Source organism: Trichosurus vulpecula, chromosome 5 (assembly GCF_011100635.1).
Source record: "Trichosurus vulpecula isolate mTriVul1 chromosome 5, mTriVul1.pri, whole genome shotgun sequence".
Lineage (NCBI taxonomy): Eukaryota > Metazoa > Chordata > Mammalia > Diprotodontia > Phalangeridae > Trichosurus > Trichosurus vulpecula.
The window spans coordinates 301878200-301891691 of record NC_050577.1 but is presented as its reverse complement, the minus strand read 5'-3'; the positions used below and the strand labels follow the sequence as shown (position 1 = coordinate 301891691).

The 13492-nt window shown below is 49.3% G+C and overlaps 1 protein-coding gene across 2 annotated transcripts in view; it reads right to left on the bottom strand.

Moving 5' to 3' along the window:
* SCUBE1 (signal peptide, CUB domain and EGF like domain containing 1) overlaps positions 1–13492 on the bottom strand; it is a 258064-nt gene that overhangs the window by 21165 nt on the left and 223407 nt on the right. For both annotated transcript variants that reach the window (XM_036761573.1, XM_036761572.1), the window contains 5 exons: positions 12351–12467; positions 7088–7210; positions 5680–5799; positions 4082–4174; positions 1713–1829 (listed from right to left, as the gene is read on the bottom strand). In XM_036761573.1, coding sequence (XP_036617468.1) covers positions 1713–1829; positions 4082–4174; positions 5680–5799; positions 7088–7210; positions 12351–12467 — 570 coding nt within the window. The remainder of the gene's footprint in view (positions 1–1712; positions 1830–4081; positions 4175–5679; positions 5800–7087; positions 7211–12350; positions 12468–13492) is intronic.

Below are 13492 nucleotides of genomic sequence, written 5' to 3'. Positions count from 1 at the left end.
TCCCATTAACCCAAGGCTTACATAGAGGAGGAGGTAGGTGATGACTTTAGTTATCAAGTGCCTTCTGTGTATGGATCCTGGGGGTACAGAGGTGACAACACCATCCCTTCCCTCAAGGTGCTCACAATCTATAGACAACTACAGCATAAGCTAGAACAGGATTAAGGCCACGGAAAATGTCAGTGGCATCCTTTGCTACTGCAGACTGGCAGCTCCTTGGCAATGCCAGCAAGGTTAAGGGTCATGCAGCCACCCCAAATCCTCTTAGCTTGGAGGCCAGCTCCACCCACTGTGCCATCATGGCTTTCAAGAAACATCACATAAAATGTAATGAAAATTAAACTGTCACCTCAACAGCTGTAATCTTTTTATGGTGGAGAAATGTTGCAATGAAGAGCAACCAAGCACAAAAGCCTCGGAGGATATAAGCTAAGAGACCCAGGAGAACATCTTGCCCCACCCTTCACTTTACAGGTGACAGAACTGAGGCCCAGACAAAGTCAGTCACTTGTCTAAGGTCACATAACTAGTGAGAAGCAATGGCAGGATTTAAACGCACGGCCCTTGCCCCAAACCCAGGGCTCTTTCTGCCTCCTTCCTTGTGTGATAACATCTCAGATCTGTACAACTCTAGGTAGTTTACAAAGTGTGTTATATCGGTGATCTAGTTTTGTCCTCCAAAGACCTCTAGGTCTTGGACAGAGGGGGAGATTGTGATTTGCCCAGTGGCACATGGCAGAGGGAGAGCCCAGGCACAGGCCAGCCCAGAGCCCAAATCCACTGCTTCTCCCACTACTTCGTAGCAGCAGTGACTCAGGTAGCCGATGGTGCAGGGGATGCAGCACCTGCATTGGAGGCCTGTGACCCTGGGCAAGTCACCTAACCTCTGTTTGCCTCAGTCCTCCCAACTATAAAATGGAGGCCATAACAGCACCGACCTCCCAGAGTTGCTGTGAGGATAGACGAGATAATATTAGTGAAGAAACACTTAGCCCAGTGCCTGGCACATAGTAGGTGCTCTGGAAATGCTCCTGCCCTGCCCTTGTACCTGATTTGGGGTGTGGAAGAAGGAGAGCTGGAGTTAGAGTTGGTCACTGTGTCCTCAGCACTCTGGGGTAGAAAGTGACCAGCACCAGGCCTTAGACGGCTACGGCCCAAGGGCAGGGGAGGGGCACTTATTCAGTCACAGCAGCTTAGTGGCAATGGCCTTGGAAGCCCCTTGGCTCCTTTGGCTCTGGCTTGCTGCTCATGAAGAAGGGGCCTCCTTCGATGGTGCAGGGTCTAGAAGCCAGGCGGCCGGACCCTAAGACCTGGTCTCCCCGCTTTCTCCTGCTGCTTGCGCAGTTCAGCCTGTCACCACGCCCGGCCCTTCTGATTCTTCCTTGGAGCACAGAGATTTGGGACGTGGCTTCCCCTGCTTAGACTGGGAGCCTTTTGAGAGGTCTGTGTCAATATGCTGTTGTTTCTCCAGTGCCTTCCTAGCGAGGAGCCTTACTCACAGTAGGCACTCAGTGAGTTTGGTCATCCCTTGATGAATACATGTTGCGCTTCCTGAAGTCCTTCCTGTTGCCTTCCCTCCTTGTATCCCTACTTCCTGCCAAGACAGGGCTCATCAGACCCACATCCTCTCTGAGTCATTAAGATGCTCTGCCCATTGGCTCCCCTGGGAATGTATGATGGGTGCCAGCCTTTGTGGTAGGCAGGCCACTCACCTAGTAGTGCTTGCTTTCCCACCTCCTTCACCTTATCCTTGCTGCGTCGCCGAAGGTGACATTTAGCATCTCTGATTTTGAAGCGGGCTTTCTGCTTGACGGGGGGAACCAGAGAATCTGCAAAAAAAGCCAAAGTAGAGGACTCCTCAGGCCCAGCGGCAGGAGTGCCCAGCTGAGGGAGCACCTCAAGGTGGGGGCATGATGTTCCTCCTCCCCTGCCCTGCCACCCTACTATGTTTAATGGTGGTGTGTCATTCTGACTGACAGTGCCCTGTGACCTTTGGCCTTTTAGGTGACCTGAAAGAATCAGGAAGGTCTTAAAAGGTATCAAGAACATAGTTACCAATGACCCTATCTATGGCACAGAATTATCATAGGCCAAACTCTTCACCATCTTCCAAGACCTCAGGCCCTTTTGCACCACAAAGGAGAATCAGACTTTCCTAGGGACATTGTACACCTAGGATCCCAAAGACAGGCAGAGAAAGCCAGCCAAGAACAAGGTCATTTACCAGCCATGCTGGGTCTGCCATAGAGACCTGTCCTCTGACTTACTACGTCTTCTGCCTTTCAATACAGTCGTTTTTAGGACATTACAATTAGCTTTTCCGCACAGAAGCCAATAACCTTCATTCTCTCACATTTGATCTCTTGCCTACAGGAAACCCCCATGGGATGGAGTGTGCTGTTCCTCTTAGGGCTGTTGTCAGGACCTGCTGCCTTCCTTTCCTCACTTTTTAGCCAAGTGCTGGACTTACTGTGGTAACTAGTCAGGGTGGGTGCATCTCTTGACACCTGCACCCCAGGTAGGCTTTGTCATCCACAGTCACCGTCTCTGTTAACTAGGACGTGAATTCCCTGAGAGGAGGGTCTCTCTTCCTTTTCTTTTTGTATTGTTGGCACTTCGCTTCATGCTTGGCACCTACTGCTTTCCTTTCCATTCTATTTCCTCATTTGGGTTGATGAAATAATAAACCAGAGTGGGTTTCAGTGATTGAGGTCTGAAGGACTTTGGCTGAAGCAATGAGGGGCCCTGACTTATTAAGGGAAGAACCAGGAACCACTTCCATAATGTTCTTAGAGCTAGGGGCATGGTGGGCCCATGATTCCTACTCATTGACTGAATTATTCAAAGAGGAGCCAGCGAAGCTCCTTTTTTTTGCCTTTTGGCCCTGTAGGATGTCTGTCCCCTGGCAGAGGGAATACACAAAGGGAAGAAGCCTCCAGTCATTCAGCTACCACCAGTTGATCCAGACATTGTTAAAGCTTCTTAGACCAGGCCTATTTCTCCCTAGTCTTCCTTTTGCTAGGAATGTAGGTTAGAACAAAGAAGCACAGAATGTTAAAACTAGAATGCACCTCTGAAGATCATCCAATCCAGCTTCTTCTTCTTGCAAATAAGGAAGCTGAGTTCCACAGAGGCCAGATCACTTGCCACAGGTATGCAAAATGAATTGGGTGAGAAGGCTTTACTATCCTCCCTGTACACATGTCAGGTGCTCTGGGAAACAAAATCGTGGGATCCTAAATTTAGAGCTGGAAAGGGCCTCAGAGATTGTCTCATCCAGCCCCCTCCTTTTACAGATGAAGAAACTGAGGCAGAAGAGGTGAAATGACTTGCCCAGGGTCACATGGCTAATAAATGCCAGAGACTGGATTTGAACCCAGCCCTTCCTGCCTCCAGGCCCAGTGCTCTGTCCATCATGCTGAGTTGTCTTTCCTGATGACTGTCTTCTCAAAGATCACAGATTCAAGGAAAAATCTTTTGTTTTGTTGGAGGCAACTGCCCTGCAGTCTTAGAGTTTCTTGGGGACACTTAGGGTTTCCAAGGATTTGCTTGGAGTCTGTGCCAGAGGTAGGACTCGAACCCAGATTCCCCTGCCTGAAGCTGTCTCTCTGTCTACTCTACCTGATGCTAATGGGAATCAGAGTATCCCGGAAACTTGGCCAGAAGCTTAGAACCATAAACTCAGCGTCTCAGAATCCTTGGGCTCTCTAGGTAAAGAAGAGAGCAGCTGGGTGGCGCAATGCACAGAGCACCACACCTTGGAGTCAGCAGGACCAAAGTTCAAATCCAGCTTCAGACTCTCACTAGCTGTGTGGCCCTGGGCAAATCACTGAGCCTGCTTGCCTCAGTTTCCTCATCTGTAAAATGGGCTGGAGAATGAAATGGCAAACCAGTATCTCTGCCAAAAAATCCCCGAATGGGGTCATGACTGAAAGTGACTGAACACCAAAAGATGAAGAAGCCCCTCCTTCCTGTCTGGACCCACCACTCCCTAGTGCTCTCTCTGCTCAGTCAGCATCTGTGCCTCCCAGGCCTTGAACATCTTCCCTGGGGCCCTCCCTATGTGTGGTGAATGGGCTACCTGTGCAGCTGGGGGCAGTGGAGTTGCGTTTCTGCAGAGCCTTGCCCTGTGGTCCTGGGATGCCACAGCTCAGCGAATAGCTGTTCTCCGAATCTGCGAGGGGGAGAAAGTGCAAACACACTGAGGCTCGGAAGAATCCTTAGGGACGTGGCCCCTCCCCCAAAGTCCCCTGAATGAGCATGGTCCGTCCCATGGTATCTCCCATTTATACCATTTAAACAGGGAGTTGTCTGAGAATGGAAGAATGATACTGACTGATACCCAATGATCTGGGGGACGACTGGCCGGAGAGGGTTTAATCTGGGTGCATTGCATCTATGTACAATTAGCTGCAATGCCCACGTACATTGGCCTTGGCCTGGATCTGTGATTTCACTGACCTAGGCATGGCCTGGGAAGGAAGCTCTCCTCCCCTCTGCAGACCCTCCCACTGCAGTGCACATTCTGGCCTAGGGGCGCTGCTTGAGGGGCGGGGCTGGGATGTTCAGTGCCTGGCCCAGGACCCCAGGCCACGATGGAGCCCAGCTTTCCTGACTGACCTTACATCCCACTGACTGAGCCGTAATGAGAATTCACGCTGGTAACAGAATGCCTGACCTCTGGACAGCTCTTTAGAGGGACAGCTCTAATTTCCTTAGCACCTCAAATTCTACAGAGCACCTCTCCAACTCAAGCCCTTCGGGGCTGGTCATACGGGTATTTTTATCCCCATTTTCCAGGTGAAGACGCGGAGGCTCAGAGGGGTGAGAATCAGCTCGCTGGCCAGGATCACGCAGTTAATGAACGGCGGAGTTCCGGTCACATTTGGGTCCCTCTGACTCCCACTTTGGTGCTCTTTCTACTGAGCCTCACAGTCTTTTTCGTGACAATAAGAATGATCCTGTATATTTGCAATTGGCTTTTTTTTCCCAGAGCCCTTTCAATGTCTGACCATCCAAATACCCTGTGAAGTATTTTGTTATGTAAAGGAGAAAGAAGAGACCTGGGCCAAATCAAGCTGCTCAGTGACTGTCACTCTAGGCAAGTCACTGCCGATGTCTCTGAGCCTCGGTCTACTCGCCTGTAGAAGGAGGGATGACTCTATTTGTATGCCTCAAGTCCCCCGTCTGCTGTTGTGATGATCAAATTAGATAATACATGGGAAATGCTTTACAACTCCTAGAAGTGCCCCATCAACGTAAACTATTAACCCCATTTCACAGACAGGGCAGCTGAGACCAAAAGATGCCCAGATGATCAGGGCCTGGCTGAGACTCAAACTTTGATCTCCGCCTTCCATCTAATCTAATGTAACTAGCATTTATTAAACACCTACTATGTGCTGACAATGCAAACACAAAAGTTCCTTGGTTAGCTTACGTTCCCCTGGGGGATATAACACATGCACCCTCTAGTATAAACTTGATAATGTGAGGAAAGTGAGAGCACTAACACCACAGGGGGTCAGAGAAGGCTTGGAGGAGGCCAGGAATCCTACCCCATGTTTCTTGTGTTTGACTAGAAAAGTGAGAAAGCCTTTACTGCTCTGGTTTGGGCCAAAGGAGAGGAATCTGTCTCCCTCCTCCCTTTGGGATGGGTGTTGTAGCTGCTGGATTTACCTGGAATAAAGTGTGTGTTGGATGGGCAGGCCAGGAAGCAGGTCTCCAGGCCCCCAGTCCTGCTGCAGGCCAGCTGGATTCGGGGGGCGGCTTTGGCACCAGGGAGGCATTTCACTGTCTCTGAGGAGGAAGACACAAGAGGTCACCAGTGTTCGAGGGCATCCTCATGCAAGGATCAGGAATGTGAAAGGGGCCAGGGGGTGGAGGAGGGATTCCTCAGAGCCCACTGCACTCACAGCCAGGATGCCACATCAAGTCACTTTACTTCAATAAACATTTTCTAACCACCAGCTCAGCATAGGGTCCCTGGTGAGACAGGCGGGGTGCCCAGGAACTCGGGCCATGACTTTCAGCTACAGCTCAGAGGAACCATGGCAATGTCCTTGTCCAGCCTTCTCAGAACATGATCTTTGGGTGCGTTAGAAGAAGCACAGAGTGAAGATGCAGAGGCCTCCTGGTCAGATCACATCTGGTGTGTTGTGCTTTGTTCTGTACACCACCTCTGTAGGAGGACATTAATGCACTGCCACTGCTCTAGAATGGGAGTCCCAGGATCGACCGATCAATAAGCATCAAGACCTAGTGACGGAGGACCAGGGAGAGGACTGGAGACATGGTGCACAGGGATCGGCTGAAGGAACTGGGGAAGAGAAGATGTAGGAGACCATGGCTGCTGCTTTTCTCTATCTAAAGAGGCTGTCTTGGGGTGAAGGCATCGGACATGTTTGCTGTCTGGCCTGGGTGACAGCTGTGGAGGCAGATTGAACTAAGTGTGACTGTGAGAGTAGTCTGAGCTGTTGCTGGAGGTGGTGGTTTCCCCATTGATGGGACTCTTCAAGTGGAGTCTTTGTGACCCTATTGTCAGGGTTATTGTGGAGAAGAGTCCTGTTTAGGTTTACACTGGACCAGATGACCTTGAAGGCCACTTCCAACTTAAGATCAGAAAAACACTGAAAAGTTGAGATTGCATGAGAAAATTGAGAGTCCAGGAGAGGAAGTAGCTTGTGTAAGATCTCTCTGCAAATTCTGGCAGACCTGGGTCTAGTGTGAGGGGTCTCTTTCCTACTTCCCCTGGGGCTGCCCTCCTCTGCGAGGAAGGGTCCCTTCTGCCCTGGGATCCAGAGTAGGTTAGTGGGGAAGGTCCTGGCTCTGCAGTCCCAGGGTCTCAGCTTGAGTGCACATTCTGCAACTCACTCCTGGCATAAGCCTGGACCCTTCTTGGGGAGATTGGATTAAATGACTCTTGTGAGGAGTCTTTGAGCTCTAACTCTATGATCCCATGGGCCTGTAACCCTGAATTTGCTCTCTGCTTGCATGGTTTCCAGTCCTTCCACCATGTTGATAAACCCCTTCCATCAGTTCCAAGTCCCCACCACTGGTGATGGGGAAGCAGTTGGGACTTACTCACCAACACAGTCCTTCTTGTTCCAGTGGAGCTTCCTTCCAGCAGGACAGGCACACTCATAGCTGCCCATCGTGTTGAGGCACCCATAGTCACAGCTTCCACTGTTGATGCTGCACTCATCGACATCTGGAAGCACAGAGGGACAGGCCAGGCCTGGTGAGGGCAGAGGGCAGGCAGCCTTTCTGACTGAGATGCAAACCTCAGCCAATCAAGGGAAAGAACATTTTCTGGGAACACTTTCCAGGAAAAGAGAAGACAAATGCCCAGAAATGGAGTCAGTTGGCAGACCCGATGTGAGGTATGGGGTGGAGTAGAAGGAGTGCACTGGACTTGGGGACAGGAGGCCGGGAGTCAAGATCTTGAGGCTTTGCATTTACTCGTGTGTGTCCCTGGATGGGGTGTAAGATCTGGAGGGCAGGAAGGGTCTTTGTGTGCTCAAAGTCTAGCATAACACCTGGCACATAGTAGGTGCTTAGTAAGTACTTGTTGAATGCTTAATTGTTCCTTACTAGCTGTGTGCCCTTGGACAAATCACACCTCCTCTCTGTCCCTTCATTCTTATGTGTGAAAAGAGGTGGATATTACCAGGACTGAGTGTCTCCTAAGACTGTGCGGATGGTGACGACTCAGTGGAGATCATGTGTTCAAAGTGTCTTACAAACCCCACCATGCAGCAGCGATGTCGGCCTGCTGCCCTTCATCAGATGGACATGGTGACAGACACATGGAATCATGCTTAAAGGCCTTGCCTGTTGGATTCCCACCCCACTTTCCTGGCTTATTTCATTTGATGCCCTTTCACAAAATCTACATTCCAACAAAACTGGTGATGAGCTTTCCCTCAGACTTAATGGTCCTTCTCGTGTATTTCTGCCTTTGTAAGTCTTCCTTCCTTCCTTCCTTTCTTCCTTCCTTCCTTCCTTCCTTCCTTCCTTCCTTCCTTCCTTCCTTCCTTCCTTCCTTCCTTCCTTCCTTTCTTCCACAAAACCTTAAACCTGCCAGAAGCTCATGAATGGGTCCCTATTAAGCTCCACTTAATGGCTGCATTTTGGGCCCTCCTGGCTTAGAGTGAATGTCATTGACAACTGTTTCTCTTTGGAACAGCAACCCTGAGGGTCTTCCCCTCCCAGTTTGATTCTTTTTTTCTAATTAAAGGGGCCATCCCTTGACTCACTTCTTAAAGAGGCATATTCACTGAATGGGCATTACCTCACTCTAAGTGAGTACATGAAAAGGCCTGAGCCTTAAAGGTCCAGGGTCTCCCAATGCATCCTGGGTCATCTCCAGTCATCCTGATGAATATCAGGTCACTGGATCCAGAAGGCTCTGGAGAAGAAAGTGAGGCTGATGACCTTGTGACCTTGCGTAGGCCTTCTTCACTCAAATCAAAGTCAACTACAAGCCATCATTTCCCTGATGTCATGGTCCTCTTCGAAAAGGAAGGACAAACACAACAACCCTCAGCCCATCACCTTCTGGACCCACAGAACACTTTTCCTACCTCAAGGCCCATCTCTAGCTAAAATAAAGCCTTCCCAGAGCCCTTCAGTTAGTCTTCTCTCAAATTACCTTAAAGTCACTGACCTGAGAGCGCATTGTTCCTACACTCCCATTCCAAGGGACTGGAAGGTTTTTGAAGGCAAGGATTATTTCATTTTGGTCTTTGTATACTTGGTACAGTACCTTGTATACAACAGACATTTAGTATTCCTTGAAGCAAATGGAACAGACCCAGCCACAGATACCTCTAGGAACACAAAGCCACTCTGATAACTTATACAGTCATGAACACCCCCAGATGATAGCCACACACACACAAACGTAGCAGCTACGGTCTGACCATCACACCTGCAGCCGCACACACAATCACACACAGTCACAGAGGTGCACAGCATAATAAGGCCCAACATGACACATACGCACAAAATGGCAAAAGTTGATCACAGAATTTTAGAGCTGGAAGGGACCCTGGAAATGATAGAGTCCAAGCCCACAGGAGGACATTGGCCCTGAGAGAGGGAGTGACTTGACTAACTTGGCAGAATGAGATCAAGTCAAGATCTCCAGCTCCATTCACTATGTCTAACTGCCTCAGCCTTTAAAGGTTGGGGATGTTTTCCCCTCCCCAGCCCCAGGGCTTAGTTCCAGGGAGAGGACATGGGAGGGCCTGAGGCACTCCTCTACAAACCCTGTCTTCTCCCCTTTTTCTCGTGCCTGGTTTCATTCTCCAAATCCCTTCCTGCTTCCCCACCCTGGCTTCAACCAGCACAACTGCACAGGAGGCAGACTCCCTGCCCCCTCCTCCCATCCCCTCCCCAACCCCAGTTGATTTACCCAAGATGCCAGAATTCTTAGGCACAGCGCTGGTTCTCCTCTCCCCAATGCCTTAGCTTCTCATAATAAATCATACTCTATTATATGGTTCAAACCCATTATGGCTTTATACTTTTAAATTACACTTCAGGGGTGGGCAACCTGTGGTCTCGAGGCCACATGTAGTCCTCTAGGTCCTCAAGTGCAGCCCTTTGACCAAATCCAAACTACACAGAACAAATCCCCTTCATAAAAGGATCTGTTCTGTAAAACTTGGACTCAGTCAAAAGGCTGCACCTGAGGACCTAGAAAGCCTCATGTGGCCCTGAGGCTACAGTTCCCCTCCCCTTGCTCCAGTCTGTAGCATAATTCTTCTCTCTCTTTTTTGGACTTACAACCACCCATCTCAAGCTTTAAGAGAGATGCCCCTGGTTAGAGTAAATTAGAGTTTGGGTGAACAAGCCCATATTCACTCTTCCTGTGTTGGAGCCATCATGAAAGGTGGATTGAGGGTCCTGGAGACTGACTACAAGTCTCGGCTCTGAGCTAAGATCTTAGTCTCTTAGGGCCCTCCTCAGACTTCAGTTTCCCCATCTATAAACTAAGGGGGTAGGGCTTAGATGATCTCTAAATTCTTTTCCAACACTTGTGACTGAGTGCTGTGGGAGAAAGAACATCGGATCGAAAGCCACAGAATCACGGGATTACGTAGTTGAAAGCAACTGTCTCGTTTCACTCATAGCTGAATAGAATTCCACTCTACAACTTACTGACCAGTGGCTGGCCAGCTTCTGCTGAAGACCTCCAGTGATGGAGAAGTGGCAGCCTATTTCACTTTGGGGCAGCTGGCCTCTGCACCTCCGCTCTGCAGCCCTCCTGCTGTGTCATTCCCTCCAAAGGCAGTGTGTGGTTCAGACAGCTGGTGACATCTAGCCTCGCTCCTTAAGTAGATCTTCTCTGCTCTAGGCTGAAGAGCCCCAGTCCCTCCTTCATCTGGACTCTTGTCTCACTCACCACCCTGGCCACCTCCTCTGGACAGTCTCCAGCTTTTCTATGCCTTTCTTAAAATATGGTACCCAGAATCAGACACAACATTCACATGTGGTCTGGCATGGCAAAGACAGTCAAGAAACATTTATGAAGCACCTACTACGTGCCAGGGACTGTGCTAAGCACAGTAGGTAACGTTGTCACCTCTCTGGTGCCAGATATGCTCAAGGCGGGGGTGGGGTGCTTCGGTGTGTGTCAAGGATTTCCAGGTAGACCACGTGAGCATCAAATCTTCTTTTGGTACCTGCTGGTTGGAATCCCTTTGCCTTTCTCCCCTTCATCTTGCCATTGCCTTCTTCATTTACCCCTCTCCTCATACCTCTTCCCCTCTCCCCTGTCTTGTACTGAGGGCCAAACCTCATGTGGCTGTTCTCTAGAGACAGCTTTGATCTATGTCCTTACCCACTTGTGGGTTTATTTTTTCATGTTCCTTGCTCATTATCTGGTCACAGGCTGTAACTCTAGCCAAAGTCCCTAGGAAGGCTCTAGAGCTCATGGATTTGCCTCTTTCCTAGAAACCCAGTTAGATCTAGGAGAAGGAGATGATCCATTCTTGGAGGCTGTGGGAGCCTGGCTTTGGCCACTGGCCAGCTTTTCACTTCAGTGCCCAAGAGCCCTTGCTTAGACAGGATATAGAGACATGGAAACAGATAATGACAGGGCTGGGAGGGCTCAGGAAGAAAGGACCCTTGAGGCCTTCCTCAATTTACCCTGACTCAAGAGAGCAGTAGGTACAGGGAGACCCTTTGGGCTTCCTGTGCCTGGAATAGGCTCCCAGAAGGATGAGTGGAGGGGGGAGCAGTAAAAGCACCGAGCTGGAGAGGTGTGAGGGGCAGGAGGTAAAGGTGTCAGGTAATTCAGATCAACTTAGGGTAGACTTCACCGCCCCCCCCAAACAAACAAACCTGACCTTGGACTGGCTATATGTAGTAGAAAGGGTTCTAGACGTGAGCCAAGAGGTCTGAGTTTGAATTTTGGCTCCTTTAGGCACTTAGTGACCACGAGAAAATTGTTTAACCCTTGAGGGTCTTAGCTTCGTCAACCATAAAATGAGGATTAAAATGTTTGCTTGACCTGCCTTACAGGATCCTTAGGAGGAAAGCACTTTGTAAATCTTCAAGTGCCATTTAAAGGAGAGCTATTCTTGTTGTGGTTGTTATAACTGTGCCCTTTGCCTACCTCCCTTTCCCTTGCCCTCGGGTCTATATTCTCTACCATGCGTGCTTTGAAACTATCACTCTCTCAACCAAAAGTGATCTGTCTCAGAAAAGTGATCCTTATCACAGACACCTCACTAAGGCCTCTGTTAATGACTTAATGGATTTGCATATTAACAGTAGGTAGACTTCTTAACCCAAAATAGGAATGGTGAATTTTCAGGGCTTGTTGTTGGCCAGTGAGGGAGTTGTTTTGGGTCCAGGAACCTTCCCTGGAGCCTTTCAAATCAATTTGTCCATCTATTTGGGGGTCTGGCCCTGCCACTCACCTGCTCCTCTTGCCGCCTTCCCTCAATACTTTGACTGACATTACCATGAAGGAAACATTGAAATAGAACTGTGAACTGTTGGAATGGGAAGGGGACCTTACAACATAGGACATGGAACATTAGAGCTACAAAGGGCTTTAGAACCAACAATGCTGGAGCTGGAAGGACATTTTGGGATTGTTTAATCTAATATCTTCATTTTACAGATAAAGAGACTGAGGCCCAGAGAGAGGGAGTGGCTTGTCTGATATTAATTGAACTTATAATTTTTAAATTTGTTTTCTGATATTATTCAATTGCAGCTTACTTTCTTTACCCCTTGAGGCCAGTGCTTGTTTCCCGTCACCTTGCCCACTTCCCAAAAGATCAGCGCCCCCCTCCCCCAGCCCCCCTTGCTAAAGAAGGAGCTCTCCAAACCTCCGCAGTGGGTCAGGCCATACAGAGTGTAGCCTCGGTGACACAGGCACTCGAAGCTGCCCGGTGAGTTGATGCAGGTGTGGTCACAGGTCCTCTCGAAGGAACACTCGTCTATATCTGGGGGGCAGGGGAGAAAAGATTGGTCGTGACTTTAGAATCATCGTCCCAGAATCAGTCAGACAGGCAGAACCCCACCTGAAGAAGTGCCCCCAGTGATAAGGCACTCTGGGGCAGCCCAAAACCCTGCTGGACATCTCTCAGGCATCTTTGTCCTTCTATTGAGCAGCCACGTGCTTCCTTCTAACATTTCTCCATTGTTCCAATCCTCTTCCACAGGACAACTTCATAGATACTCATGTTCTCATCAAGTCTCAGAGAAGGATGGGACTTGAGGCTACCTGGTTTAGCCTGTACCTGAGAGGGAATCCTCTCATGGCTAATAAGCCATCAATCAACAGGCAGCTATTAAACACCTACTGTATGCCAGCCACTGTGCTAAGGTTCTGAGGACACCAATGCAAAAATAAGAAGATCCCTGAAGAAGATCATGAAGCTAACATGTGAATTGGTGAGGAATCATGTGCATATATAAGTGTACACAGAATATGCACAAAATGAATACAGGGTAATCTGGGGGCACTGGTAGCTGGGGGGATCAGGAAAAACTTCTTGGTGGGGCTGGAGCTGGCTTTTAAGGAAATGAGGGACTTCAAGAGGTAGAAATGAGGAAGGAGAGCCTTCCAGCCATGAGGCATGGTGAGTGCAAAGATATGGGGACAGGAAATGGTGGGGTTGCGCGTGAGGCCAATAGGGCAAGACTGCAATTTGTGGTGGGGGCAATGTGTAAGAAGATGGGAAGTGTAGGAAGGGTCTGGCAGTGAAGAGGTTAAATGCCACCCAGAAGAGTTTATATTTGATTCCAGAGATAATAGGGAGCCACTGAAGGTTATTGGGTGAGGGGTGAATGGCAAGATTTGCACTTTATGGAAATCCCTTTGGCAGCTATGTGACTGATTAAGTGGAATAGTAAAAGGGGCCGGCCAACAAGATGCCATCTACACCCTGCTTGAAGAATCCCAATGACAGAAAGATTGGCACCTTCTTGGACAACCCATTGCTGAGCATTTCTTATTGGGAACATT